Source organism: Pieris rapae, chromosome 14 (assembly GCF_905147795.1).
Source record: "Pieris rapae chromosome 14, ilPieRapa1.1, whole genome shotgun sequence".
Taxonomy (NCBI): domain Eukaryota; kingdom Metazoa; phylum Arthropoda; class Insecta; order Lepidoptera; family Pieridae; genus Pieris; species Pieris rapae.
The window spans coordinates 1,842,490-1,869,167 of NC_059522.1; the positions used below are offsets into that span (position 1 = coordinate 1,842,490).

A 26,678-nucleotide genomic window follows, 5' to 3' on the forward strand; every position below is an offset into this window, starting at 1 on the left:
ATATATTTAATATAAATATTTATTATATAATCATATATAATGTATAAAATATTATAATTATAGATTAGTTTTAAGTTTGGGATTGTGTTTTATTAGACGCCTAATTACGTCATTGGAAGTATGGCTTTAGCAGTAATACCGCTCATTTTATTTTTTTTATATTCTTCACTTTTATTATGTCATTAAAATGTTTATTATTTTGCGATAAAATACATATGTAAAGAAATAGTAATATTTTTTAGATTAGATTTTATATTATTAATAAATAATCTATCATGTGTCAACTGTTTCATTTATTTTGTTTGTTATTCTGTGGAAAAATCGCTTATTTTTTGTCAGAACATTCTGGATTATTTAAAAAAAATGGGACAAAAGTAATTGTTTTCAAGTAAAATAAACACTAAATGTTGTTTCTTAGAATACATATTCAGCAACATATTAAAGTTCATCAGAAATATAATATTATAGACAGTTATTTATTTTATTTATTTCAAACATACACACATCACTTTCCTTGCATTTCGCCGATCACCGCAACTCGTCTCTACGCATGCGCAGTTCCAACGACAGCTGCCAGTGACTTAGTTGCTCCACTTGCAAATCGCCTAACGCGACCTTTGACTTTGATAACATACCTTTGTCCATCCCTATCACATTGTATTGGCCTAAGAAGGACGGCCTTAGTACTCCGGTTAATAGAATATCATCAATTGTCTCAACTCTCAAACAGCAATTACCTTTCGCTATGTAACGACGTATTTAAAATTTCCAGCACAAATAAGTCTTTATAAAATGATTACAAAAATAATATTTTCGTTTATATTCATATCGTGTATAGTTAAAACTAAATCAGGTAAGATCAATAAATCTTTTAATATCATTTTATTGCCACGATTGTGTCCTTATCAGACGTAATTTATTTTTTTATTATTGACAATTTTAGTGTGCTCTAGTTCAAATTTAAGTGTGCGAAAACGTGAACATAACTGTCGTTGGATTAGCAGCAGTGATAAATTACCCTTTCTGTTATATTAAAAACACTGTAATTTGTTCGACAATAATCATATTGATGTTAATTATAAAAGTATATAATTCTCATGAATTAATGAAATGACACGTAAAAGAATTATCATAACCACTATGCCGGTTCTCTTCCTGCACAGCTCAATTTATATCGATTTTTAACCAAATTTGTATAAGCTACTAAATAAATAAATTTTTATTGTTTACGTTATTATAGAATTTATCCTCAAGTAAAATTAAACCTCATTATCTCGTGTCAAAGCTATTAGCTAATTAAGTTTTATTATTTACTTTTAAGACTTGTAAATGGACTTAGTAAGTTCTTAAATATTTTTAAAAGTTAAAGGTCTAGATCAGAGTTTTCCAAACTTTTTCGTGTCGTAGACCCCTTGCCATGTTTTTCCGTGTTGGGTAGATACGCTTACCTGATATTGATTTCCTGTAAATTTCTAACCGTAGTGAAGTTTAGTGTTAAAAACTTAAAGTATAAACACATATATATATGTTAATTTATTAATTGAATTGATTTTTTTTTGTTTTATAAGAACTTACACAATTTTATAAAAATTATTTTGTTTACTTCATAGGTACTTTAATAAATAATGTATATGTTTTGATATGTAAGTAAATAGGTACTATCAATGTATGTGTAGAGATGAACTTTCGTGGACCCCCATTTTCATTTCATGGACCCCCAAATATTTTTCGCTGATGTAGACCCCTTGCAGGTTGTCATAGACCCCTAGGGGTCGATATAGACCACTTTGGGAATCACTGGTCTAGATTAAGCCGGATGTCAAGGAATTCTGACAGAAATCAAATTTCACAATAAAATATCAACTGCTTTTTGTTTATTCATTGGCATTATGTAATTAGTATTGGCCTAGTAGCTTCAGCATGTGATTCTCATCCCTAAGTTCGTAGTTTCGATCTCCTACTGTGCACCGATAGACATTTTTATATAATGCGCACAGCATTTAACCAAAGGAAATCAAATCAAATCAAGAATCATTTACTCATGTAGGTAACACAATGTACACTTATGAACTTCAAAAAATATACATTCAATGCTTCCAATTTTACATTGACTGCCAGTTCTGAAATCGTAGAACGGAAGAGAAGAACAGGCAATAAACTCTTTTAATCGTCAAGTTTTTCTTTTACACTACGTTTATAAGGAACTGCAACTGCAACTGCAACCATTACACCATGTTCCATATGACATCTTAAGTAATAAAGAATAATAAAATAAATTAAAAACAAAGATTTATCATCTATCAGGCATGGTGAAATATTATGAGCACGCACTTACATTCTCGTGGGAACAACACGCAAATACATAGTCGAAGCAACTCATCATCAACTATCACCGGCTTTCCTTAGACCCATAAAGTCGGGGTGTGTTGGGCACAGAGGGCATAGTAAATAAATAAAGATTTAAGGGCCACTGATTATTTATTTAAATTGTGATATTTCGTATTAATAAAATCTCTAATGATTATAATGTATGCCATCTTTAGATAAGCCATGTGCAGTGAAGCATATATTAGGAGAATCCATAGTTTGTGTTTGCAACTCTACATACTGTGATGACTTCATACGAGAACCACCAACAGACGGATATATCACTTATACTTCTTCAAAGGTAAGATTATTTTATATTTTAGCATTTTAAAGTTTTCCTTGTAATACGAAATTATTTTTGTTGAAGAGTTTAAGTCGGTGTTTAGTTGTTATATAATATAATAAATACGGTACTAAAACTCGTGAACTATAAGTGAACTCCAGCTGGCAAACTTTGGCGACACACACGAAAACACCATCTGTTGATTAATAAATGAAATTATTAATTTAGAAAGTTTAACAAATTGTCTTCAGAAATATGACAATTTCTGGATTTCGGATATATTTTTTAAGATTTTCGAAAGAATAATATAAAATAATAATAATTAAAATATAATTTCAGGACGGATTGCGTTTTAAAAAAGAGGTGCACAGTTTTCTGAATGCCAGTAAGTACACCTACTCAGCTAAATATCTACTACGTATATATAAAGTGTCTCCATACATTAGATTTTTTTATTTTTTGTATACATTATCTTACATAGAACGAAGTTGGTGTGGTGAAAACACAAACTGGACACAGTTTTTCCGTCTACCAGAACGTTGAACATATTATTATTTCAATAATTATATATATATACTAAGGCCAGTGACATAATATACAATATTACATTTTTACTATTAGACCATCAAAAATTGGAAGAACAACGTAATAAACTATTTGAAACATTGTCGCACTGTTCTTGACGACAATTCTCATTCCTCAACGGATATAAAATTTTGCCCACAATTATCTAAAGATTATTTATACATCATATTGTAGGTACAACATCTATTTTCAGGTGACGAAAATTGTGTAAAATGTTCAGAAATCCACTTAGATGTGGATCCATCAGTGACATATCAAAGGATAGAAGGCTTTGGTGGAGCCGTCACTGACTCCGCGGGTATTAACTGGAAGAGTCTTGAACCTGCTCTTCAATATTATATGATCAAGTAAGTTTCACTTTAAACTGTAAGACTAACTCAAGGAATAAAAAATGTTGTTTTATATATAACAATGTACTTATGAACGTTAAAAACAGAAATGTATGTGAAATGCTTCCAATTTTATAATAACTGCCAATTCTCAAATTACATGATCCCTCTATCGACGTAATTGCCAGCCAGTTTATTAAGGGCCTGTTTCACAATGTATGGATAAAGTGCCAAATAGCTATGCAACACATAAATTATTCGAAAGATAAAAGTTCCAAATAAGATACTTCGCATTTTATGACGTATTGCGCTATCTGACAGTCGTGAAACGCAAAAATACTATTTATCCTACCAATGAGTAATAAATAGCTTATTTGGAACTTATCCGGACATTGTGAAACAGGCCTTAAATGTTGAACTGGTTTGGAAATACTTTAAGGGGGAACCATATACGAATTAAAAACTTTTATTTGATTTCATTTATTGTTTAAAAAAATACTTTATGCTTGATGTACAATCATTTTTTTAAAATATAAATATATGTTAAAATATTTTTTATAGATCATATTATTCCGAAGAAGGTCTCGAATACAATATGGCTAGAGTACCAATAGGAGGAACGGACTTCTCAACCCGGAAATACGCTTACAATGAACTTCCGGTAGATGATGTTAATCTCACCAACTTCCACTTGGCTCATGAAGACTATAACTACAAGGTTTAATTTATTCCTATTACAAAAAATCTTAAATTACTTCTTTATTGGTAATACAGCCTTGCCAAAAAACGAACTCATGTCAGAAACGCGATGTTTCTTAACATTTGAAACTTAATTAATTAGGATTATAATTGGCAGACTATTTTAATTTCTCGGAGATACCGAGTTTAATATTGAGTACCTAATTTCGACTGATCATCGGAGCAGTCAGGCCGCTTCGTGATGACTGTGAAGTGCCCAGGAAACTTCTCAGCTTCTTAGTCTGGCTTAATTAGCCAGGATTTACAACGCTATCATATTTGTAATCGCTTTTAAAAGTCACAAAATACCTGTGTTACAGGGCCATTGTCAAATTCTTCGTTTTCACTAGTTCAATAACATCGAGAAACGCAAAATGGCGTTTCTGGTTCTATAAAAAAAAATACGTTTACATTGGAACATAAGATCATCGAGGTACCACTTATTCCACGTCATTAAATTTGAACCTAGAGGCATCCCTACTCATTGACAAAGAAGACAGAGAGTGTAGGCCGAGAGAATAAGCCCGCATATAAAACTCTCGGCAAACTTCTAAACTTCTCTTTTAAAAAAGCAAATCATCAAACAATACTTATTTTAAAGCAAATATAGCATATTAATAAGAAGTAGCCTGCCCAGCATTTCTGTTAACTAACGTGTCACTACAATTGATTAGTAAGCGTGTTAAAGATAATCAGAAACTAGTATACTATTGATTTGCTGGGTTATTATTGTGGGTACCTTTTGTTCCTCCCACTACTCCAAAGTTAAATTTTGTAACAATGATTCCACATGATGTTTATGACTACTGTTTTAAACGTACTTATACGGTTTCCATTCCATGTATTTCTAAATAAATTTTACGATATATATACTTACTCATAATATAGTTTGTTTATATATATATATCTCTCTCGGTACTATAGGTGTATTAAAAAAAGGTTGAATTTAATTATTTTATTTTAACATTTGTATTTCGCAGATGCCTATGCTATGGGCAATTCAGAACACATCAAAAGTACCTGTACACATAGTTAGTACCACCTGGTCACCGCCACCTTGGATGAAAACGAACAATGCGTTCACTGGCTATAGCCGTTTAAAAGAAAAATACTATCAGACATACGCTGATTATCATTTCAGGTAATATTCATGTCTCAATTGTATTGTTTGCTTCTATAAATAATGGTTCACCATCAACAAAATGGATTTATAACATTAGAAAAATGTCATTATTTCTTTTATATTCTATTGTTGTAGCCAATCATTAATGTAGAATAAAACTAAAGGCCATCATTTAAAGCACCCGGATTACCCAGGAACCATCGTTATATTTTTGTTGAATATAACTTTTGATATTTAATTTAGACGAAGTAAATTTAATGTTTGAAAATATCGTTCTATAAGTAAGTATATTTATTACATTGCTGGCAAAGATTAATCAAGTAGATTTATGAACTATGAAAGAGATTTATACAATAGGTAGATACTTAATGCATTATTTACAGGTTTTTAGAAGAGTATGAGGCTGCGGGAATACCGATTTGGGCAATCACTACCACTAATGAACCAATCAATGGCGTTTTTAATGTAGCGAGTTTCAACTCCCTTGGATGGACTGTAAATGAGTTGGTATGTTCACATATTCACTTGTTGAAGTTATACTTCTTTTGGCGCGTTAGGGAATATTGATGTGAGTAAATTTTTTGTCACAAAAAGAACGTCACCCTGAAGTTAGCTATAGTCAATATTTTAGTTTTTCGTGATATTTAAATAAGCTTTATTTAACTATATAATGTGATGTAATAAAACTTACAATGTATTGAATACCTTTTTTCTATTGTTAGTGTTGTTTTTTCTAGAAACGAAGAATAATTTTTTTTAAGTAAGTATAACATCTAACGCGTTTACAGAAGTATACACACGTTTTTGTTTTAAATTACTACAAAGGTGATGCATGTATTAATCTTAAATTTATTTTCCTATTTAAAAATTACATAAAAACGCGCTTAAATGTTGACAAACATACCTACCTACCTTATGACTACTTAAATAAAACATTTAATACTAAAGTGATAAGCTAAATGTAATATAAAGTTAAATCATTTTTATCAATATATATAACAGGCCTATAAAAAATATATTTTCTAAGACAAAATAACAAGTGAAAATTATTTACGAAAATAACTAGTTCCCCTTTTCAAATGTATATAAATATACTTGTAATGATACTCGTAAATTTATTACGTGGGTTTTTCTATAGCTTTTGCCAGTACGTATTTTTTTTTGTTATATATATGAAATCAATGTATTTATATCAATGTTTTGTATACAACACATTGTAAAAAAAAAGAGTAATTATGGAGTTACTTGCCGATTCTTCTCCATAAAGCTATATTTTTTTATATACTTACTTCACTCAAAACAAGTTATATATATGCTTGTAACACAGATCCAACAAATTATCTTATACTCTTATTTTTTTAGGGGAAATGGATAGTAAATCATCTGGGTCCAACCATTCGTAACTCAAAATACAAAAACGTCAAAATTCTTACGTGTGACGATCAGCGATTCACAATACCATTTTTCTTTAATATGGTGAGTTATTTTATCACAATTTTTCACTACAACCGTATATATTTGTAAGAGGCCATGGAGAACTATAGAGAGACAGTTTAGCGTTAGCGGTAATGGGTAATGCTGGCCCGGAGGTTTGCGCTAAGCGCAAGGCGTATTGTCAGGCCCTTTACTCTTGCAGCCTATGGGCCCGTTTTACCCAGAAGTAATACGCTCCGTATTCAGCATAACAACACGTTTAGGTTGCTATTGGGCTTGTCTAGGAACTGTAGTGGGTCAGTTCCGTTTCAGGGTTTAGCGAGACTTGATTGTAATACCATCATCGGTCAATTGAAAAGAGTGGCGTTCATGATGCATCGTGTTAGGAATTGTACCATTTGTATCCTGAATTTGTTGAGTATGTATATTTTAAAATGTTGGTATGCGGTCTATGTAGTGGATAGGAGTATTTTTGTTTTGTTTACTAAAGAAAAAAAAGGAATTCTATATTTATTTTAAAGGCCTGATTATATACATATATTCAGTAGTGGGCTGATCGGTTTTAGAGAAAGCATTGTTGGGTGCCGGTGATGATTTTTTTTTGTCTCTGCTATAAGTACCAACAATTCTTGGTAATATTATTTTATTGTGTATTTGTCTTATCTTGTATATGTTTTTAATTGTATTTTTTTAATTCCTATTTTTTGCAAAACTTATGTTTACATTGTCATTTGTCGTACATATTAGATAGAACATTTTGTAAAATTATCAGTAGATTTCGTAATATGTATGATGTTGTAGACTTAATAAATAAATTATGCCTAGATGTTTCGCTTGATAACTCATAACTAATCTATCATTCGAGTGCAAATAAGCTATATGCAGATATTTTCAGATGTTACACCAACACCCCAAAGCATTGGACATTATAGATGGAATCGGTGTACACTTTTACAATGACAGAATAACCCCGGCGTCAATATTCAACTTCGTAACGAAATATTATCCGGATAAATTTATTCTGGCCACTGAAGCCAGTGAAGGTAAATTTATTTTTATTTTATTTATTTTTTTATAAAAACACTCCTATAACAGGCGATTCTAAATTGACAAGTGTGAACAATTAGTGAATAAAATTTACAGACGAAACAAAAAAAAAGGAAATATACGAAAAAAAAACATATATGCAATTCTCACGTGGTAGAAGTGAAACCTTCAAAAACAAAGTTTGTTCTATCGAAATGCATTAAACTATTCTTTAACATTTATTTTAAATGATTATATTTTAATGATAAATTTTTAAATCTTTAATTTGGCAAAAACTAAAACGAAAGTTTTAAATTATTAAATATAACATTATTAAAAATATTTAAAAAATGAAAAGGCGGCAGTAAAAAGAGGCTGTAAAATGCCTTCTATCTCATTTTCTCCCACGTTAAATCTTATGAATTTATGTTTCTGTCTCTTTTTACTGTCGCTTTTTATGTTGTAACCGGTTTGAAATCACAACGATTCTAAATAAGTTTCACTTCAAAAAAATCTTTACATTACTTATATTAATAGTTAACGATCAATTTCTAATAATTTTTATTGTGTAAACAGAAACGATTTTAAATAACGCTTGCAAGCAATAGAGGACCACGAAAAAATCTCAGTTCTATTAGACATATTTTTATGATTCCAAGAAACCCGAAGTTATTGTAGTACCAATATTCATGTACGGAAGAAGAAAAAATCTTATCTATTTTAATGACGCACTGAAAATCATTTGATTGATTGAGGTTTTATAACAACCAATAAACTTATTTACATAAAGAATAACAATTTTAAAATACGCCTATTGGTAAACTTAACTTTCACAAGTTGGAAATTCATTTGCCGTTGAACATTCAAATCACTAAGGCGCCTTAATTAGCGACAGATGAATGATAAAAAATTAAATAAATTTTTCTTTCTAATTTCAGGTGCCTTTCCTTGGCAAGCAAAGGTGCTTTTAGGGTCTTGGGATCGAGCGGAAAGCTATATTAGGGATATTTTAGAGGTAAGGATTCATTATATCATGAGACGTATAAAGATGTATGAGCAGTGATGGCCTAGTGTCTTCGTGCGAAGCTAATCCCGTCATGGGTTCAATCCCCGGCTAAAGTAATAAGTAGTAAGTAATAACGTGAATATTTAACACTCGGTATACGACCGAAGATGTAGGAAGGTGAAGGAAAACATGTGAAAAAAACCCTTCTTGTTTTAGAGTCGACAGCGCGTTTCGGGCATAGAGCACAGCACAGTCTATTCGTGCCAAATAAAAATATGATCATGAAACACATACATACCTAAAAACTTTCAAACAAATGTAATAAGTAAAAAAAAGTAATTCCTCGGCGATCGCAATTGCAGAAAGCACTCACGATGTCGAAGAATTCTCTATTATTTCAATTTTAGTTAAGAATTTTTGGATTTATGTTGTAGTTACTATAATAATACTACTAGTTTCATTATTAAATAAGCTTCTAAGTTGATTAAACTCGCGAATGGGTTATTTTACAGGTTTCTTTTTGGGGGTTTTATAGAGATATATTAATATTAAATATTATAATGTATTTATTTCAGGATCTTAACCACAACCTTGTCGGTTGGATCGATTGGAACCTATGTTTAAACTTAATAGGAGGTCCAAATTGGGAGCTAAACTTCGTCGACTCCCCGATTATTGTGAATGCGTTGCGTCAGGAATTCTACAAACAGCCAATGTTCTATGCGCTAGGACAAGTATCAAAGTTTGTCCCGAGGGACTCCATAAGGATCCAAGTGAACGAGACGAAATCATTCTTTCAGACTTCTGTGAAACATGTTGGGTTTTTGACACCCAGAAATACGACTGTGCTGATTCTTTATAATAGGTACTTTACAATGTTATTAATCTAGTAATAATAATAATAATTCAAAGCGGATAAATAGAAATCATAGTAGGCAAAGGGCAGGTAACAACCATTATCCCCGTTTGTGTAATATAATATTTGATTAACTTCTATATGTTATAAAAATATTTAAATAGCGCCGATACTGACCAAGTGCTATCATTATTAGGCAATCCTTTTTAATGATTGCTTTTTTTTTCAGTGAAAAGGAAAAGTCCATTACAGTAAGATGCGTGGAGAATATTATGCATCTGCACCTCCCAGCTCGCTCTATAACGACGGTCGAATTCCAAACCAAGAAGAGAGAAATGAAACCAGAAGATTTATTAGAAAATCCCTGATTAGTTGGACAATAAATATTTCTTACTAGTTGAGCTAAAACTTGTTTCATATTCAAATTTGCTACCCATAATAGCCAACGTAATTTTACTAAAGATTAAGAATTAAAAAATGTGTGTGTTCTTATGCGTTGGAAATTATACTCCTCAGTAGCCCGTGGTTATTTACCTATAATACACATTTTATTGGTTACCCATATCTACTGAATGATGACGAATTTCTAATGATAAAGATTGAATTTTCGTTAACTTTGTAAAAAAAAGTATACATATATTTTGTATCATGTGGTCTGCTAAAAGGCAGGCTTCACTAAATTAGACTCACATTTTAGCCAATATCACATTGAGCTCAAACCAAATATGTCCAATTTTATAGTCGATCAAATATATTTTATAACGATACTAATTTGGTAAGTTATAGATTTTTGAGGATTATATGATATGTTATCTATACGTATAGTTGAACTTTAAAAAAAATCTGTGGCGCTACAACCTCTTAAGGTCTGGGCCTCAGATTACTGAATCTGTTTCATGATCATTTTTAAATCCAGTGGCTGACACACGCCGTCGACTTTTTGGGTCTGTGACATATCAGTTTCTTCACAATGTTTTACTTCACCATTCGAGCGAATGTTAAATGCGCACATAGAAAGAAAGTCCATTGGTGCACAACCTTCGATCGAATCTCAGGGGCTTAGGACACACACACTCAATACAAACAAAACACAAACAAATTCTAGAGTCTAAATACTTTTGATGAACAGATAAACAATATTAGTTAGAACAATGCAAATTCTACGTAAATAAGAAAGTCTTTGCTGAGTCATCGAAAGAGATGTCGCTTACGTGGCTTCCTTGTGACTCAGTAAAGTCATAGAATAAACAAATCAGTACTGCCAGACGCCAGTTATAATAACTAACTGATTGGAGAAGGTATCAATAATGCGAAAGGAAATATTGTATAGAACTTACTTACGGTTAGAATAACTTTATTTCTCATATGAATTAAAAAAATTCGCTTACTGAGAAAAAAACATTACAAGACTAAATAATTATTACTAGAACGCACAGAAGGTACCTATACAAAAATTAACAAATCAAATACAGTAACAAAAATGCAGGTAGACACAACAGACTCGAAACGGTCAACCAAGCAAATACATAGGTTTAGGATTGGACTTATTACTGGATGTGGCATTGATGGCATAGCCTGATATAACAGGTTTATATTAATTACTTTTTATATTTATACATTATTTATTATATTATATTATATATATTTATATGTCATATTTATACATTATATTATATGTATTATATTATGCTATACTATATTATATTATATATATATTTAATAAGACTATTTTATTTTTAGTTTATTGTTCTATTTAGATATTTTAGGTAAATACATTTATATGATTTATATGGGTTCATAAAATATTTTATGTACCTATTGGGTTTTATTTGTTTTTGTCTAATAGAAGTAATGAATAATTAATATTTAAACTTTAGCGGTGTAAATCTAATCCAAATGGGGTGTATTGCTTTATTTATATATACATATATTTAATCACTTATTTGTATGTATTAACTGTGTGTGCTTTTAGCAGCTTTTTGAACCGGGCATAACTTTGTTCTCCTTTTATAACCGATGGTAACTTATTATAAATTGTAACACCCTCAAACTCCAGATTTCTTTTTCCATAGTTAGTTCTAGGAGGGCGCGTCACCAAGTAACTAGCGCGTCTTAAGTTAATCTTTCGTGTCTGTTGTTTTGTTACAAATGTTATATTGGAATTAATTTCCTTATTTAATATTTTACGTATTAGGATACAAGTGTAGTATATGTACGTTTGTTTTATGTTCATTATTTTTGTTTCTTCGTATATCTTTTTAGTTGGTGTCCGTAATTTATAGTTAAATAAATTTTTTATTAATTTATTCTGAACTCTTTGAATTGAATCTAGATAAGACTTCACTGCAGTACCCCACACCTCAATAAGGTAGTCGATATGAGGCTTTACCAAAGAATTATAGATAAGATATCGCACCTTTCGAGGGAGACAATTTGTTATATTTCGTAGTGCACCTGTGAGTGGGATTAGTTTAAGTTTGATTTTTTCTAAGTGTGGCTTCCAGGTTAGGTTACTGTCCAAAGTTAGTCCGAGATATTTTTCTTTGGTTTTTCGTTCAAGTAGTTTTTCGTCTATTTTTAGTTCGAAATTATTATTTATTTTTTTATTTTTTGCTGCAAAGATTACATAATTCGTTTTTGTAATATTAATAGTTAAAAGATTTGACTGAAACCACTCATGTAAGAGATTGAGATCATTTTGAGCGTCGGCTACCAGAACTTCGACCGAGTTTCCAAAGTAAAAGAGACTTGTATCGTCTGCATAAAGGGAGATGTCTCCTTTGAGACCCAACTCAAAGATACTGTTAATATAAGTAAGGAACAGGAGGGGGCCTAATATTGATCCTTGGGGAACGCCATAATTCAGGGCACAGGGATTGCTTTCATATTCACCTATTTTTACTATTTGTGTACGGTTCTCCATATATGATTTAAAAATTTCAAGTGCTTTGCCTGTAACACCGGTGAGTTCAAGTTTTTGTAATAATTTTTCATGACTGATGGTGTCAAACGCTTTTTTTAGATCGATAAATATACCTAAGGCAAGTTGTTTTTGATCAATTTTATTTTTAATCTTGGTTACGAGGTCAATTGTAGCAGCGAGGGTATTTGATTGGGCTCTAAATCCATATTGTTTTTGGTAAAAGAAATCTTTTGAATTAAGGAATGACTGTAGGCGCTTATAAAGAATCTTCTCAAAGACCTTTGAAAGCACTGGGAGAACTGATATAGGGCGGTAATTGCACGGGTCAAATTTACTTCCGGCCTTATGAATTGGTACAATTTTTGCAACTTTTAGCTCGTTGGGAAAAGTACCTCGTGCCAAATGATAGTTAATGCAGAGTGTTAGTTCTGTGGCAATTATGTCTTTTACGCATTTAATTGATTTTGTACTAATACCATCAATGCCAGATGCAGTATTACAGTCAAAATTTTTAATTATGGTAATAACTTCCTTCGCAGTTACTGGTTTCAGAAATCGCAATTCTGTTCTATCAGTTAGCCTACATTCTTCTAAAATTTGAATAACTTTTGATTTTTTAGAAATCATATTTGCTAGGGTTGAGCCAATGGTCGAAAAATATGAGTTAAAACTTTCACATATTTCTTTTTTGTCAGTAATAGTACCAGCTTCCGTTTCAAGTTTGTCCGGGCCAGTTCTACTATGCAGTTTATTTTTAGATAGTTCATTTATGAGTTGCCACATTTTTCTTGGTTTACTAGAGTTTTCTTCAAACCTTTTACAATAATATTCACTTTTCGATTTTCTTATATGATATTACTTAATTAAATAAGGAAACCTACTTAATATGTATAAGCTATAATAAACGTTTTTCTTTCTCTCTGTTTCATTCCGTTTTTTGTATTTATTGTTTTCCAACTCTGCAGCTTATTTGGTATTTATAATTTATACTGTGCTGTAGCCTTTCAGACAGCAGTGCGGTTAGTGGTTTTTTGCTGTTTCTGCACTTTTAGTAAATGTAAAATAAACTAAAATAATATATAAAGCAATAAAAAAAATAAAAAATATTGTGTACCAAATTAGGTCTTTGAAATCACTAAGTCACCTTCAAGGAACCCTTTTAAGTAAAAATATACAAGGGTTCCCAGCCCTCTCTTAGCAGACTGAATATTTAATGCCAGAAAAAAAACATGGAAATAATAAGTACAATGCTATTCTTAAATTGTGTTTGAAACTGCTTGAATTGATCTGTGCTCGACCTTGTTTGGCTTCCACGTAACGGTGACGAATCAATTTGCATAAACTTAAGTAGATCAAACTTCAAAAAACAATCAACACTAAAGAAAGGAAATATTGTTTGTTTATATTAACCGATTGAAAAATTCTTTCACTATTAGAATCCTAAATTATCCTAAAGGAACATCGGTTGTTGAATATTTTCAAAAAAGATAGGGATCCGCATGATAACTTTAATTAACAAAAGCTGTAAATAAAATCCCTATATCGCGTACGTTCGAATACAATGACAATGAAGCAAATGTGCTTAGACCTAATAAGGCTTTAGCGCCACTGGTTTTATCAATAATACGTGTACACATATAAACATAGCCTATTTATATTCTGTGGAATAAGTCTTAGGATCAGGCCTTAAAGTCAAGAAAAAACAATGTATGATTTTTATATACAAACCAATAGGTTCCAAATTCAAGTTTATGTTTTTTTTTTTTTTGTAAGATTGGCACATCCGTTTTTATAAATTTGTATGAATAGCTTAAAAATTTAGTGTCGCTACAACCCTATATAGATAGTCCATTTCTGTATTCAAAGTTCCTATGATCTCGAGGATGTGTCAATGAAACCATGTTTTTTTTTTCAGGTAAAATGCGTAACGCTTTCCGAGGTGGGATAAGATTCTACTGATGATAGAAGGATTCTGTGCATACTTAAAACTACAGAGCACCACTTCTGATTGCAAAGTTTTACTTTTATTTAAAAAAACGTAAATATGCGAAATAGCCGGTCTGAATCATTAAATCCTGCCCTCCTGTTTGATCAAGTACAGCTTATATCCGATCTATTATTATATTAACGGCCCGGAAGATGTGTCACAGCCATAATTGAACAATAGTCATGAGAAACAATTCACCAACTATTAGCGTCTGGATTGTATTAAGACTTACTTTAAAAACATCTTTGTATTTCGTCACTAATTGTTAATTAAGTTACTATAGCTGTCGTTATAAAGATTTTTAAATCAACGGAAATAAACATGTATTGAAGTAGACGTGGGGAGAAATTGGCCAAAAATTAATCTGAAATAATATAGGAATACTAACTTTTGTATGGCAATTAATATCTATAATATAATTGGTAATAAATATCTTAGTATGCATTTTTTAAGTCGTAGAAAGCTAGGGTATGTTATCAAGACTAGATATATATATGCCATATATATCTAGTAGAAAATTGTATAAACGATTACTAGATCTTTATAACAAACATTGAGCAGTGGCCTAGTGGCCTTGCGTGTGACTCTCATCCCTGAGGTTGTAGGTTCGATGCTCGACTGTACGCCAATGAACTTTCTTCTATGTGCGCATCGCTCGAACGGTGAAGAAAAACATCGTTAGGAAACCGGCTATCGTTATACCTACTTGCCTTAGATTAACTAATGATCATGAAACAGACTTAGAAATCTGAGGCCTAGACCTAAAAAGATTGTAACGCCACTGATTTATAATAATATTTTTTAAATAAAACAAACATCTAACATTGGGCAACTTATTATTATTAAACTGTTCTTAATTTGAATATAATTAAATATATTTCTACCTCATTAAAAACAGGAAAATAACATGTTTATGTTTATCTTTGACCCTAAGTACAATATGACCCCTTATTTATTCCATACTTCAAAACACATTGAATTAAATTTAAAATTTTTTTATATAAAACTAATACCCATCTTCATACAAGCAACTTTCTATACAAACAACTATTTTTATGCTTTACTTAGTATAAGGTAATTCAATAAGAGGTCAATCTTTTTAGCTTCCACTAGAAGCGGCTTACAAACGATTCCTAGAAATGTAATCATCTTATTTATATTGCGTCGCGTCATAAAGAAGCAGTATATCGTCGGGTTCCATTCACGAAGGTTGTGTCACTATGTTGCGAGTGTGTTTAGGTGTTTTGGCACTATGTGGTGTTGTACTGACCCACACATATCATCTTGGAGCCTGTCCTGTTGTTGAACCGATGCCAGGTTTCGATATGAATCAGGTAACCGGTTTTATTTCTTCAAATAGACTTTGTTCGTATGTTTCTAGTTATTTTATACATCGATAAGACTTTCGTTTGTGTATATACTGTCGTAATGTTGTCTTAGAATTGAAATCAATTTTTTTGTTCGAGTGTAGTCATTATAAAACGCTTTTGATGAATCTAGTATATTATATTCGTGGAGCCCACGACGAAATCATCCTAAATGCTTAAAATTAATGTATAGTAATAGTTATTTGAAGTGTATTTAATAATTAGGAACTTATATATAATATATTCAAGTAGGAACCATTATTTACTACTATAGAAACACTAAGGGTTTTCTTTATCTAAGAATATAGGTCTTCAACAAATCTACATTATAAAAGAAAATATAATGCACAATTTTTTGTTGTATGTAATTATATAAACAACATATTTAAATGATGTAGTTACGTGTTTGTTATATATTATTTGTATTATCAAAACAGAAAAGGTCTTATCGATCTATGTACATTGTTCACATATGTACACAAGAGATACTTGACCCCTGTCGCACTGATAAACAATGATTCATTGACTAACAGTGTCATTCTTCAACGGTATTGGGCATTATGACTCTAACAAAACAAATATGATACATATTTGTTATTGTCATAATACGAATGTATATGAACCTACTTGGTTCACTGTTATAAAGTTAAGATATTTATTTAAACTCTTAAATAACCTTAATTGTATATTTATAGTTCATATAACTATAAAATATAACATATTAAAAAATCAATATGAATATAACAAAAAATCAAAACTTAAAATATATTAAAAAAATACTATTATTAAAAACCGTCTAGGACGAGACTTTAACTATATATAGCAAAGATCTGAACGAAGATGGTCCCTATCCAAGGCGACAGTAATGAACGAAATTGAATAAGTCTAAAAAAAATATCTGAATATATTGATTTTTCCACATATATTTATATATAAAGTATACAAGTCCCATTCGGTCTAGATATTAAAGGACGTATATAAGTAATCCTCAATCAAGTCGAAGTAATATAAAATAAAAAATAATTTCACTAAACACTAGCCTTAAATTTTTTTTTTCCTTCTTATTTTTTTTTTTTTTTTTAGAACTTTGTTACTCAGGGTAGAATATTTGGAATAGGTTATTAGCTGGACTAATAAGTGTAGCACTTTTTGAGTTCATTTAAAACAAAATTTGTTTGTTTTGATTTAATCAACATAATATAATTTTGTATTATAGTTAAAATTTCATTTAGTGGATTTGTCACGAACGATGTTTGTGTGACTGGTACGTAGGCGCAATAAAATACTTACTTCCGTCAATTTTATATTATTAAGAAAATAATAAATAAGTAGGTACATATTTAATTAACTTTTGTTTGTTTATTTGTTAATTTACATCCATATCTTAGACATTGTTTTTGTTGTTTTTTGTATATTCTATTCATTTTTTTTTTGTTTTTTTTTGTGTTGTCTTACTGTAACAATATATTGTAAAGTTTGTGTGGCAGAAACAAAGATTCTTTAAACATAACAATACACGGCATTACGTTGAATTCTCTAGATTTAACTACTAAAACAAAACATACTACAAACAACCTCTTCATTTTATACATATGTATCAGATATACATTATATATGCTCTAGTCCATTTAAAATTACCATGTGAAATGTTAATATGAATCGACATTTTCTAGATGCTCGGAGTATGGTATGTAATACAGAAGACGTCTACCGCCTCTCACTGCATCACTTATAACTTCACAAGAACAGATGAACCTGGCACATACCAGCTGGAACAGGTATCACAGCACTTCATATTGGGGCTGACACCACTCAAACATGACTACAGGTTAGTGTTTGGGTCATCTAGAAAAGATCTGCTAGACTATTTACCACGGACAATACATTGCATAATAAAATTATTTTATTTGAGGATCGAAAAATTAGACATGGATTCCAGTGGAAAACTGTTTAACTCCATTGTATACTAAGTCAAATCATCATTGGCCACTCAAGAAACTCCATACCTTCAAAAGAGATTTTAGAATATTTTTTCTACATTAATTTGATAATTATACATATAATTATAGAGTACATACATATAAAAAAGCTACTATTTTAAAATAATATATGGTGTTATAAAAAAAGCAATACAACAGATAATTAACTTATTATGTTACTTATATGTTAGATACAAATCTTATGTGTAAATTGGAGTAATAATTATTGATGAATTTTAGAAAGTATAGAGCAATGATGTCCTGTTTCAGATTCCGTTAGAATTATGGCAATGTTATTGCAAAATTAACATTTCTTGGGATGCTCGTCAAAAATGTAAAAACTTTATACAAAAATTGTTCGACGCTCGTAAACTCTTTTATTGTAATTTAATACATGCGTTTATTGACCAATGAGTACTTAAGACACTTATCTTGAAAAGAAAGAGTATTATGGGAGTAACAAGAAACCAAGACAATACTTAAATATTTTATTTTCATTAAATTTATACGTACATAGAGTACGATTTTTTTTAATCATTTACATGATCTATATTTGATAATTTTAACAAATTAATAAAATATTGTTATTTAATTCCAGATATACAGGAATTTTGACAGTAGAAGATCCATCAGTGCCTGCTCGCATGAGAGTCCGGTTTCCACTTAGTAAGTGTCCTATATGCAATTTTATATACAATAGTATTGACATAAGACATGTATATTCGACATCAGCATCAAAAGATTTGTCAGTGTCAATAACAAGCATTTTTCCAGGTGTTGCTGGTTCAGCTAGTTACACTGTCTTAGCCACAGATTATACCAAATACGCGGCTATCTTTACTTGCCAGAAGATGTCATTCGCTCATCGGCAATCAGCTACCATTCTCTCCAGGAGTAAGGAACTGGATAAGATGTTTGTTGACAAGGTAAGTCAAATTTAATTCAATTTATTTATTTCTACATAATTCTGATCTAATAATAGAAGTAGCTGCTTCATAAAGATACTAAGACATTAGCTAATTGAGTTGAATTCCTCAAACTATTTCCGTTAATTTAGCAATCAAAATATTATTTATTCAAGTAGGCAAACTAAACTAAACTACACGTCAGTAAAAAAATGGTTCTAATTTTACCGGCCAGTTATCGATCAGGAGCGTAAAACGTACCAGAAGAACTAGTAATACATCCGGAAGTCTATTAAATCGTCAAGGTTTTTTTAATGTTGTAATAAATAAATAAGAAACCCAAACGTTTCACCTCTAGAAGCAAGGCGGTAAATAAAAGTAACACTAACATTACCATGGGAACATCACAAACAATTCACAAAGAATACATAGGCTGCTCAATATCAACACGCTCACCACGCAAAATTTAAAAAAAGAATCGTTTCAGAACTGGCTTCTAAACACATCTTATGCTCAGACCTGCTGCTGAGACCTGACACATTGATACACATAATTACACACACATCCACTCACGCACTCATTTAATCATGCACTCCTGTGCAAAAAATTCTAAATTTTGTATATTGAAGTAATTACTAATTTCATTTTATTTTCAGATGCGCACCAAATTAGCATCATTTAGTGTCGATCCATACGATTTATCAATCATCTCTCAGAATGAATGTCCCAAACACCCGAACGGTACCAGTGAAGGTGTGAACATCAACATTGATCCTAACACATTCTCATCACATAACATAGGAGAGGCTGTGAGGAAAACTGGAGGTGTCATTGGTGAGCATTTCAATCTTTAAATGACAGGAGCCCGGTACTTGATTTTTCTGAATACGTTGATTTTTGGGTTAAAGAAATTTCGGTTTCCTCACGATGTTTGTCTTCTACGTAGTGTCAACTATTAGCACGTGGGAAAACACGAAAATAGCAGGCTGAAGCCACTATTCCAACAATCTTCAATAACACTTAAAAAGTAATTTACATCTAGCTTTATTTGTTACAGCTGATGGAGTAGAATACGTCGTGGATGCTGGCAAGAAAGTATATCACAAAGTAGCAAGCAGCAAAGAAGATCTTACTGAAACACCTCACCAGGGTCGTAACATGAACGATGATGCTGAATGGTTACCATAGAATACTATTTATGCTTCAATAAGTCCTAATGTGATAAAGTTGTCTTAGGTATTGTTAGAACATTAATTTTTCTGGCCTTGGTAACATGAACTCGTCCAGATATATCAAGAAGTAAATGCTAAATTTGAAGATGAATTGTATCGAAACAAATGTAGAATGTTTAAATACTTTTGATAGCATGAAAGTCAGTGTTGCTCAATGAGAATGTATAATCCTTTGCAAAGAGTCAAGTCTATGTTTGTCTGCAAGGAGTCTTACAAAAAGAGGTTTTTTAAACGTCTATGAAAGGTTGTTGTTTGTGGCATAGTTAAGATATCAACAAATTATGGAAACCACTGCAACATGGCAAGAGCATTTTAAAAGAATCTTAATAAACTACATATTCGGTGTAAAATAGTTCCTTTGTAACAAGTAATACTCAGTATTTTGTATTATTGTGTGTGTTTAAACCTAATAAATGCATTTTAATTTCAAATTGACGTTGCGTTTCCTTTGTAAGTTAATTATAATTTATTTATTTTGATTCGTGCGTATATTATACCGGTTAAGTTAGTTACTATGCGTTTTGTATATAAATATCTATTGGGGAAACTTATTATTTCATGTTAAAAACTATGTTTAAAATCTTGTGCAGGATTTGTCGGGCTACTTTCGTAAAAATTTTACGATCTAACTTAATCTACTTAATAATTTTTAGAACGATCACTGGTACATCAACGACTTACACATTACATACACTAACACATTTTACTCCGCATGTATAAATTGAAAAAAAGTATCTATTTGTTTTATAGAAATGCTTTCTGCCATTATCCCTCTGTTCCTGGCACCTGGTGTTAAGTAATACCGCCGCCCATGGACATTTCCAATACCAGAGGGCATGGTATGAAGCCTTCCTAGGACCGCTTCACAAGACATTTACTTCTGCGAACTGTGGAACTCGACTTTTGGTGGTAGTCTTTCTTGGGAGATACGATCTCCAATTCTTTAAGAAAGAGAATACTCTTCCCTGAAACACCGGCATTCATCAGCCAATTTGGGCGCCCCGTTGGCCCCCTTTTAAAAAAATAAAGGAAAGCCTGGTTGTCCGTGAGCATTATCACTTCACATCTGGTGAGCCGCTAGAAGTTTGCCACTGTTCAATACAATTACATATAGTAGATATTTTATGAACAATCGAATTCATGGGTCCCATGATAGAAGAAAAGTTCTTGTGCGACTTAGAAAATAACTAAAATTAAATAAAGAAAAAAATTATCAAATATAATTCATTTGTTTTGGTAACATTCATGAATATGTAAACATGTAAAAATCTGCTTGAATTATACATTAATTTTAATAAAATTACGTTAAATGCAAAAAGTGCAATAAAAATATATAAATCTGATGAAAATCTATGTAAAATTACGTTCAACAATATTGCGTAGTAATATTTATTTTAGACATCGACTTTTCATTTATTTTATCAACTATTATACATTTAACACAATTTAATGTAATATTATAATAATGAAAACTTAATACACTGCTTTTTTTTACAATGCTTTTTGACATCAAAATATAAAATTAATAAAACATGCCTACATCACTCCTGCCACTCGTGATGAAGAACAGAGTGGCCCAAGAAAGGTATGAATGGAAAAGTTTGGCGGAGGCCTTTGCCGACTGGCAAACAAATCTGCAATAAACCAGCAAGATACAAATATTAGTATAGTTTTTTTTCTTAACCTTCTCATACTTAGTTTAATGTTTATATGTACCTAAAAAGTTGATCTGAATAAAAGGCTATATTATATTATTATGATAAAATAAGCAAACATATTTGGTTGAATTACACATCGCTTACTTCAATAATGTATTATCATTGCAAAGATTATAATAAAGCCTCCTATAAGTCTTTATCCTTATTGGCAGAATTAAAGCTGTGTTAAAGCCTTGCTTGTGTTAAAGAAGCTTCCAAAGTTTCTGTTTCACTGCAGACGTGTATGGCCTGTCTGGAACAAAACACTTCATATGCTTTTCTGGTCGACCTGGACTGACAGTAGAAATGCGAATTTAGTGTTTGTATGTGGAAACAGGGAGTAAGGGGAGAACGGAAATAACATCTTTACCGGCCCTACAGTCAACCTCACCTGCACGCGTTGGTGGTTCGTTATGAATAGCCGACGGCGGCACCGGCCGCGGTACTCCCTGCTAGATAACGGACGAGGCTCTGGCGACCGAGCAATGGCGGTATATCCATACAACCGGCTGGGCAACCAACCGAAGAGGCAACAGCGGCCTTGAAGTATAAATAACTTCAAAAATGTCTGGGAGTGGAAGGCAACGGGAAACCACCACTCCTAATTTCCCAAGAGAGTCAGCATGAAAGGTCTAAGAACAGAAAGTGGTATGTCTGGCAATCCGGATGACGCCCGGCGCCATCTTCCCGGCAGAGGTGGTGTGAAATATGCTACCGGCCATGCGGCAGTGGATCGTCAGGCACCGCATGGAAATTCAGCTACTGATGAAACTAACATCTACAAATCGATTCGTCATCCCCATCTCATCGGAACGTGGAATGTGCGCGGTCTTAATCAATCAGGTAAACTGAGAATTGTGGAAAACGAAATGCACAGAAAGAATATTCACCTGCTAGGGCTAAGCGAAACACACTGGAAAGGACAGGGTCATTTTACAACAGACCTAGGAAGTACAGTATATTTCTCGGGCCCGGAACTCGAACATAGCAAAGGAGTGGCCTTTGTTGTGCCGCGATCGCTGAACAGGTGTGTTATAGGATATAGACCAGTTTGTGATCGTATAATTACAGTTAAAATCAACACCATACCTTGTAAGCTAAATATCGTACAGGTATACGCGCCGACATCGCAATCTACTGTAGAAGAAATGGAGAACTTTTACGAAACGCTGAGTAAGACACTGAAAGAACTTCCAAAAAGAGAAGTTACCATCATCTTGGGGGACTTCAATGCCAAAGTTGGGATAACAACAGACGATGACCATCTTCGTCGTATTGCGGGCAGATTTGGGATCGGAGAACGTAATGATCGAGGCGAGCGTTTGCTACAGTTTTGCTGTGAAGAAAACTTCACCATCACCAATACATGCTTCAAGAAACACATCCGAAGACTGTACACCTGGGTATCCCCTGGCGACAGATGTCGAAATCAAATAGACTATATATTAATAGGGGCCCGATGGAGAAGCTCAGTGACGAACGCTACTACTTACCCGGGTGCTGACTGTGGATCCGATCATCAGCTCCTTGTGGCAACTGTGCAAGTGCGTTTTAAGAGAATATATAAACCTAAGCAGGGTCCAAATATGCAACGTCTAAACGCCGATGGATTCAGACAAGGTATTGCTCAGAAAATGATTGTGTTTCATAATGAAGAGAGAGATAGTAACAGCAAATGGGAGAGTCTCAAAAGGGTGATCGAAGAAACAGTTAGAGAAAACATGCTAGTGAAACCCGTAATGAAAGATTTCATAACACCAAAGACGGCCAAAGTCATCCTAGAGAGACGGGAACTAAAGGAAAATGGTATTCGCTCGCTAGAAGATCAGCAACGGTATGCAGATTTAAGCCGTCTGGTTCAACTTTACTGTCGGAAAGACTATGAACTTCACATCAACGAAATCTGTCTCGAAATCGAACAGCACTCTTTGAAAAACGAATCCAGATATCTTTTTCAAAAAGTAAAAGAACTGACTGGTACTCGTAAGCCAAGAACGTGTGCTATCGAAGGTACAGATGGGCGTCTAATTACAGATGTGGCTCAAGTGTTGGACCGCTGGAAGAACTACTGCGCGGAACTATATGACGCTGAAGGGATTAGCAAGAGCAGCTCATGGGCAACAGAAGAGCCTGATATTCTACCATCTGAAATTGAGCATGCCATCAAAGCTCTCAAGTGCAACAAATCGCCAGGTAAAGATGGTGTGACAGCCGAAATATTAAAAAACCTAGGTCACCGAGGTACAAAGGCTATAATCGAGATCTGCAACACCATATGGCGGTCTGGAAGGTGGCCAAATGACTGGACAGAATCGGTGTTTATACCTCTGCACAAGAAAGGCTCTTCTAAAGTCTGTGGGAATTACAGAACTATAGCATTGATATCTAATGCGAGTAAGATCCTTCTCCATGTAATTAACCGACGTCTTAATTACTACCTTAGCCGACAAATACCTGAGGAGCAGGCAGGCTTCGTTAGAGGCAAAGGAACGCGGGAACAAATCCTTAACATTCGCCAAATCATTGAAAAGAGTAGGGAATTCAACACTCCCGTGATCTTATGCTTTGTTGACTATACAAAAGCCTTTGACTATGTGCAATGGGATAAACTATGGAGGGTTCTACTTGAGATGGGAGTTCCTGAACACCTCGTAGCTTTAATACAGAATTTGTACATAGAAAACCGTTCCTTCATCAGGATGGGCACTGAATACTCCAATATGTTCCAAACAAAAAAAGGTGTGAGACAGGGCTGCATTCTGTCACCCGCACTATTTAACATATATGGAGAGTACATTATTCGGAAGACAATGGAAAATTGGGAGAAGGGTTTTGCAGTAGGCGGAAAGAGAATAGCAAACCTACGATATGCTGATGACACGGTTCTTCTGGCAACATCCATGGAAGATATGGAAGAACTGTTCCAAAGACTCGAGTTAGAAAGCACAAACATAGGCCTCGCAGTGAACAGAACAAAAACTAAACTGATGTTAGTGGATCGAGCCAGTAAGCTTCCTCGTGTCACTTGTAACATTCCTGGAATTAATATCGTAGACCGCTTTATATATCTTGGATCCCAGATCTCCAACGACGGTAGCTCTGTCCCCGAAATAAAAAGGCGAATCGGCATGGCTAAGGATGCCATGACACGTTTAGGCAACATCTGGAAGAAAAGAGGAATTGGCATCAAAACTAAAATAAGACTGATACGGGCTCTGGTTTTCCCTATCTTCCTGTATGGAGTAGAAACGTGGACCATCCTGGCTCGAGAACGACAAAGAATCGATGCCTTTGAGATGTGGTGCTGGCGGCGAATGCTCAGAATACCGTGGACTGCAAAGCGCACCAACACATCAATCCTGACCCAACTTCGCATACGAACTCGCTTGTCTACCGTATGCCTACAGCGAATCGTATCGTATTTCGGCCACACAATGCGCAAAGGCGATGAGAACTTGGAGAAGCTGATCGTGGTTGGTAACACAGAAGGCAAAAGATCACGTGGCCGTTCACCAACCAGATGGACCGATCAAGTGAAAGACTCATCGTCTTCAAAGCTATACAATGTTATAAGAGAAGCGCTGGACAGAAACCGGTGGAAGCAGATAGTCCGCGCTAAATGTTTAGTTGCTGACCACGACGCTCAGAAATGAGCTGCCGACTAAAGAGAGAGAGATGTGGAAACAATTATTCATAATAAAATCCCTCATAATTCAACGTTAGTAGGTCGCCGTTTGAAATGATTCACGCCACTTTGACCACGATCGTTTTTGCACAATACTATCATTTCGGAGTAATGCGTTTCAAACAAACACACTTGGGGAAAAATCCAGTATATCTTCGGCTGTGACCTGTTACACATAAATTCATAAACAAATATCAATCATTCGACGTTACAAATGTAATTTTATATGACTTGACAACCTTTTTTAGACAATCACTATAAAACAATTTTTATCAGTTCTCATTCACAATTAAATTATTTACTTAGAGTCGATGTTATTATGACTATTAGACTATATATATATATTTAAAAATGTAATTAAATTATTTTATAACTTATAAATGTGTGATATCTAAAGAAAATTTTTAATTTATACTACAAATCTCAACAATGTTAATAATAATTCATATTTGTCATATGGATAAAATACCTTCCCTTTTCACTCATCAACTTTTATTTTCCAATTATATAACAAAAAACAACTAACTTTAAAATATAACAAAAATTTTTTTATTAAAAGTAGTCCCTATAGGCAAGTTTCCGAAGATACTGGCAGCGTTACCCCTTTGAATAGCTATTCGATTGTATACTAACTTATTGCATTCTATGTTCTACACTTTCTTTTCGTTTTAATTAACATAACAAGTAAATGCGATTTACTTTGTAACTTTGGTTTGTGTCAGCCCATTACGTCATTGTGGAAAATTTTTAGTGAGGCTTCGCCCTTATGAACTTTATAAACATCATACGAATACCTAAATGGTTTTGCAACTGTGTTCTATCAGATAACAATTAAACATTTGTTATTTTATTCAACCATCAATTTGTTAAGTCTACGGATTGTGAGATTTTAAAAAAAGTTAAATACAGCTCTTAGATGTAAGATATACACATGTATGCCGACAACTGCAAGAAACGCATCATTTCGTAACTTCCAATACAGATTTCAATACATTGTTTTATTTTTAATACATGTGCCTTTACTTCTTATTTATTTGTTAAACTTTAACACATTATACTATCCTTCTAAATTCGTATGACAATTGAAACATAAGTGTTAATAAAAAATAAAAATATATAAGATAAAATAAGGACACAATAAAATTACCAGGAATTC

General features: G+C 32.7%; 2 protein-coding genes across 2 annotated transcripts; both read left to right on the forward strand.

Annotated features, from left to right (window-relative positions):
- Positions 1–321: 321 nt before the first annotated feature.
- Positions 322–10,155, forward strand: LOC110999404 (putative glucosylceramidase 3). Its single transcript, XM_045631012.1, has 12 exons — positions 322–853; positions 2,544–2,668; positions 2,990–3,035; positions 3,429–3,582; positions 4,126–4,282; positions 5,283–5,443; positions 5,809–5,932; positions 6,788–6,901; positions 7,755–7,902; positions 8,824–8,900; positions 9,467–9,756; positions 9,977–10,155. Exons 1-12 carry the CDS (start codon positions 793–795, stop codon positions 10,113–10,115), a joined length of 1,596 nt encoding a protein of 531 aa, XP_045486968.1. The 5' UTR covers positions 322–792; the 3' UTR covers positions 10,116–10,155.
- A 5,670-nt stretch (positions 10,156–15,825) lies between these two features.
- Positions 15,826–20,575, forward strand: LOC110999405 (apolipoprotein D). Its single transcript, XM_022268437.2, has 6 exons — positions 15,826–15,991; positions 17,698–17,852; positions 18,602–18,669; positions 18,778–18,929; positions 19,565–19,742; positions 19,966–20,575. Exons 1-6 carry the CDS (start codon positions 15,878–15,880, stop codon positions 20,094–20,096), a joined length of 798 nt encoding a protein of 265 aa, XP_022124129.1. The 5' UTR covers positions 15,826–15,877; the 3' UTR covers positions 20,097–20,575.
- Positions 20,576–26,678: the final 6,103 nt, after the last annotated feature.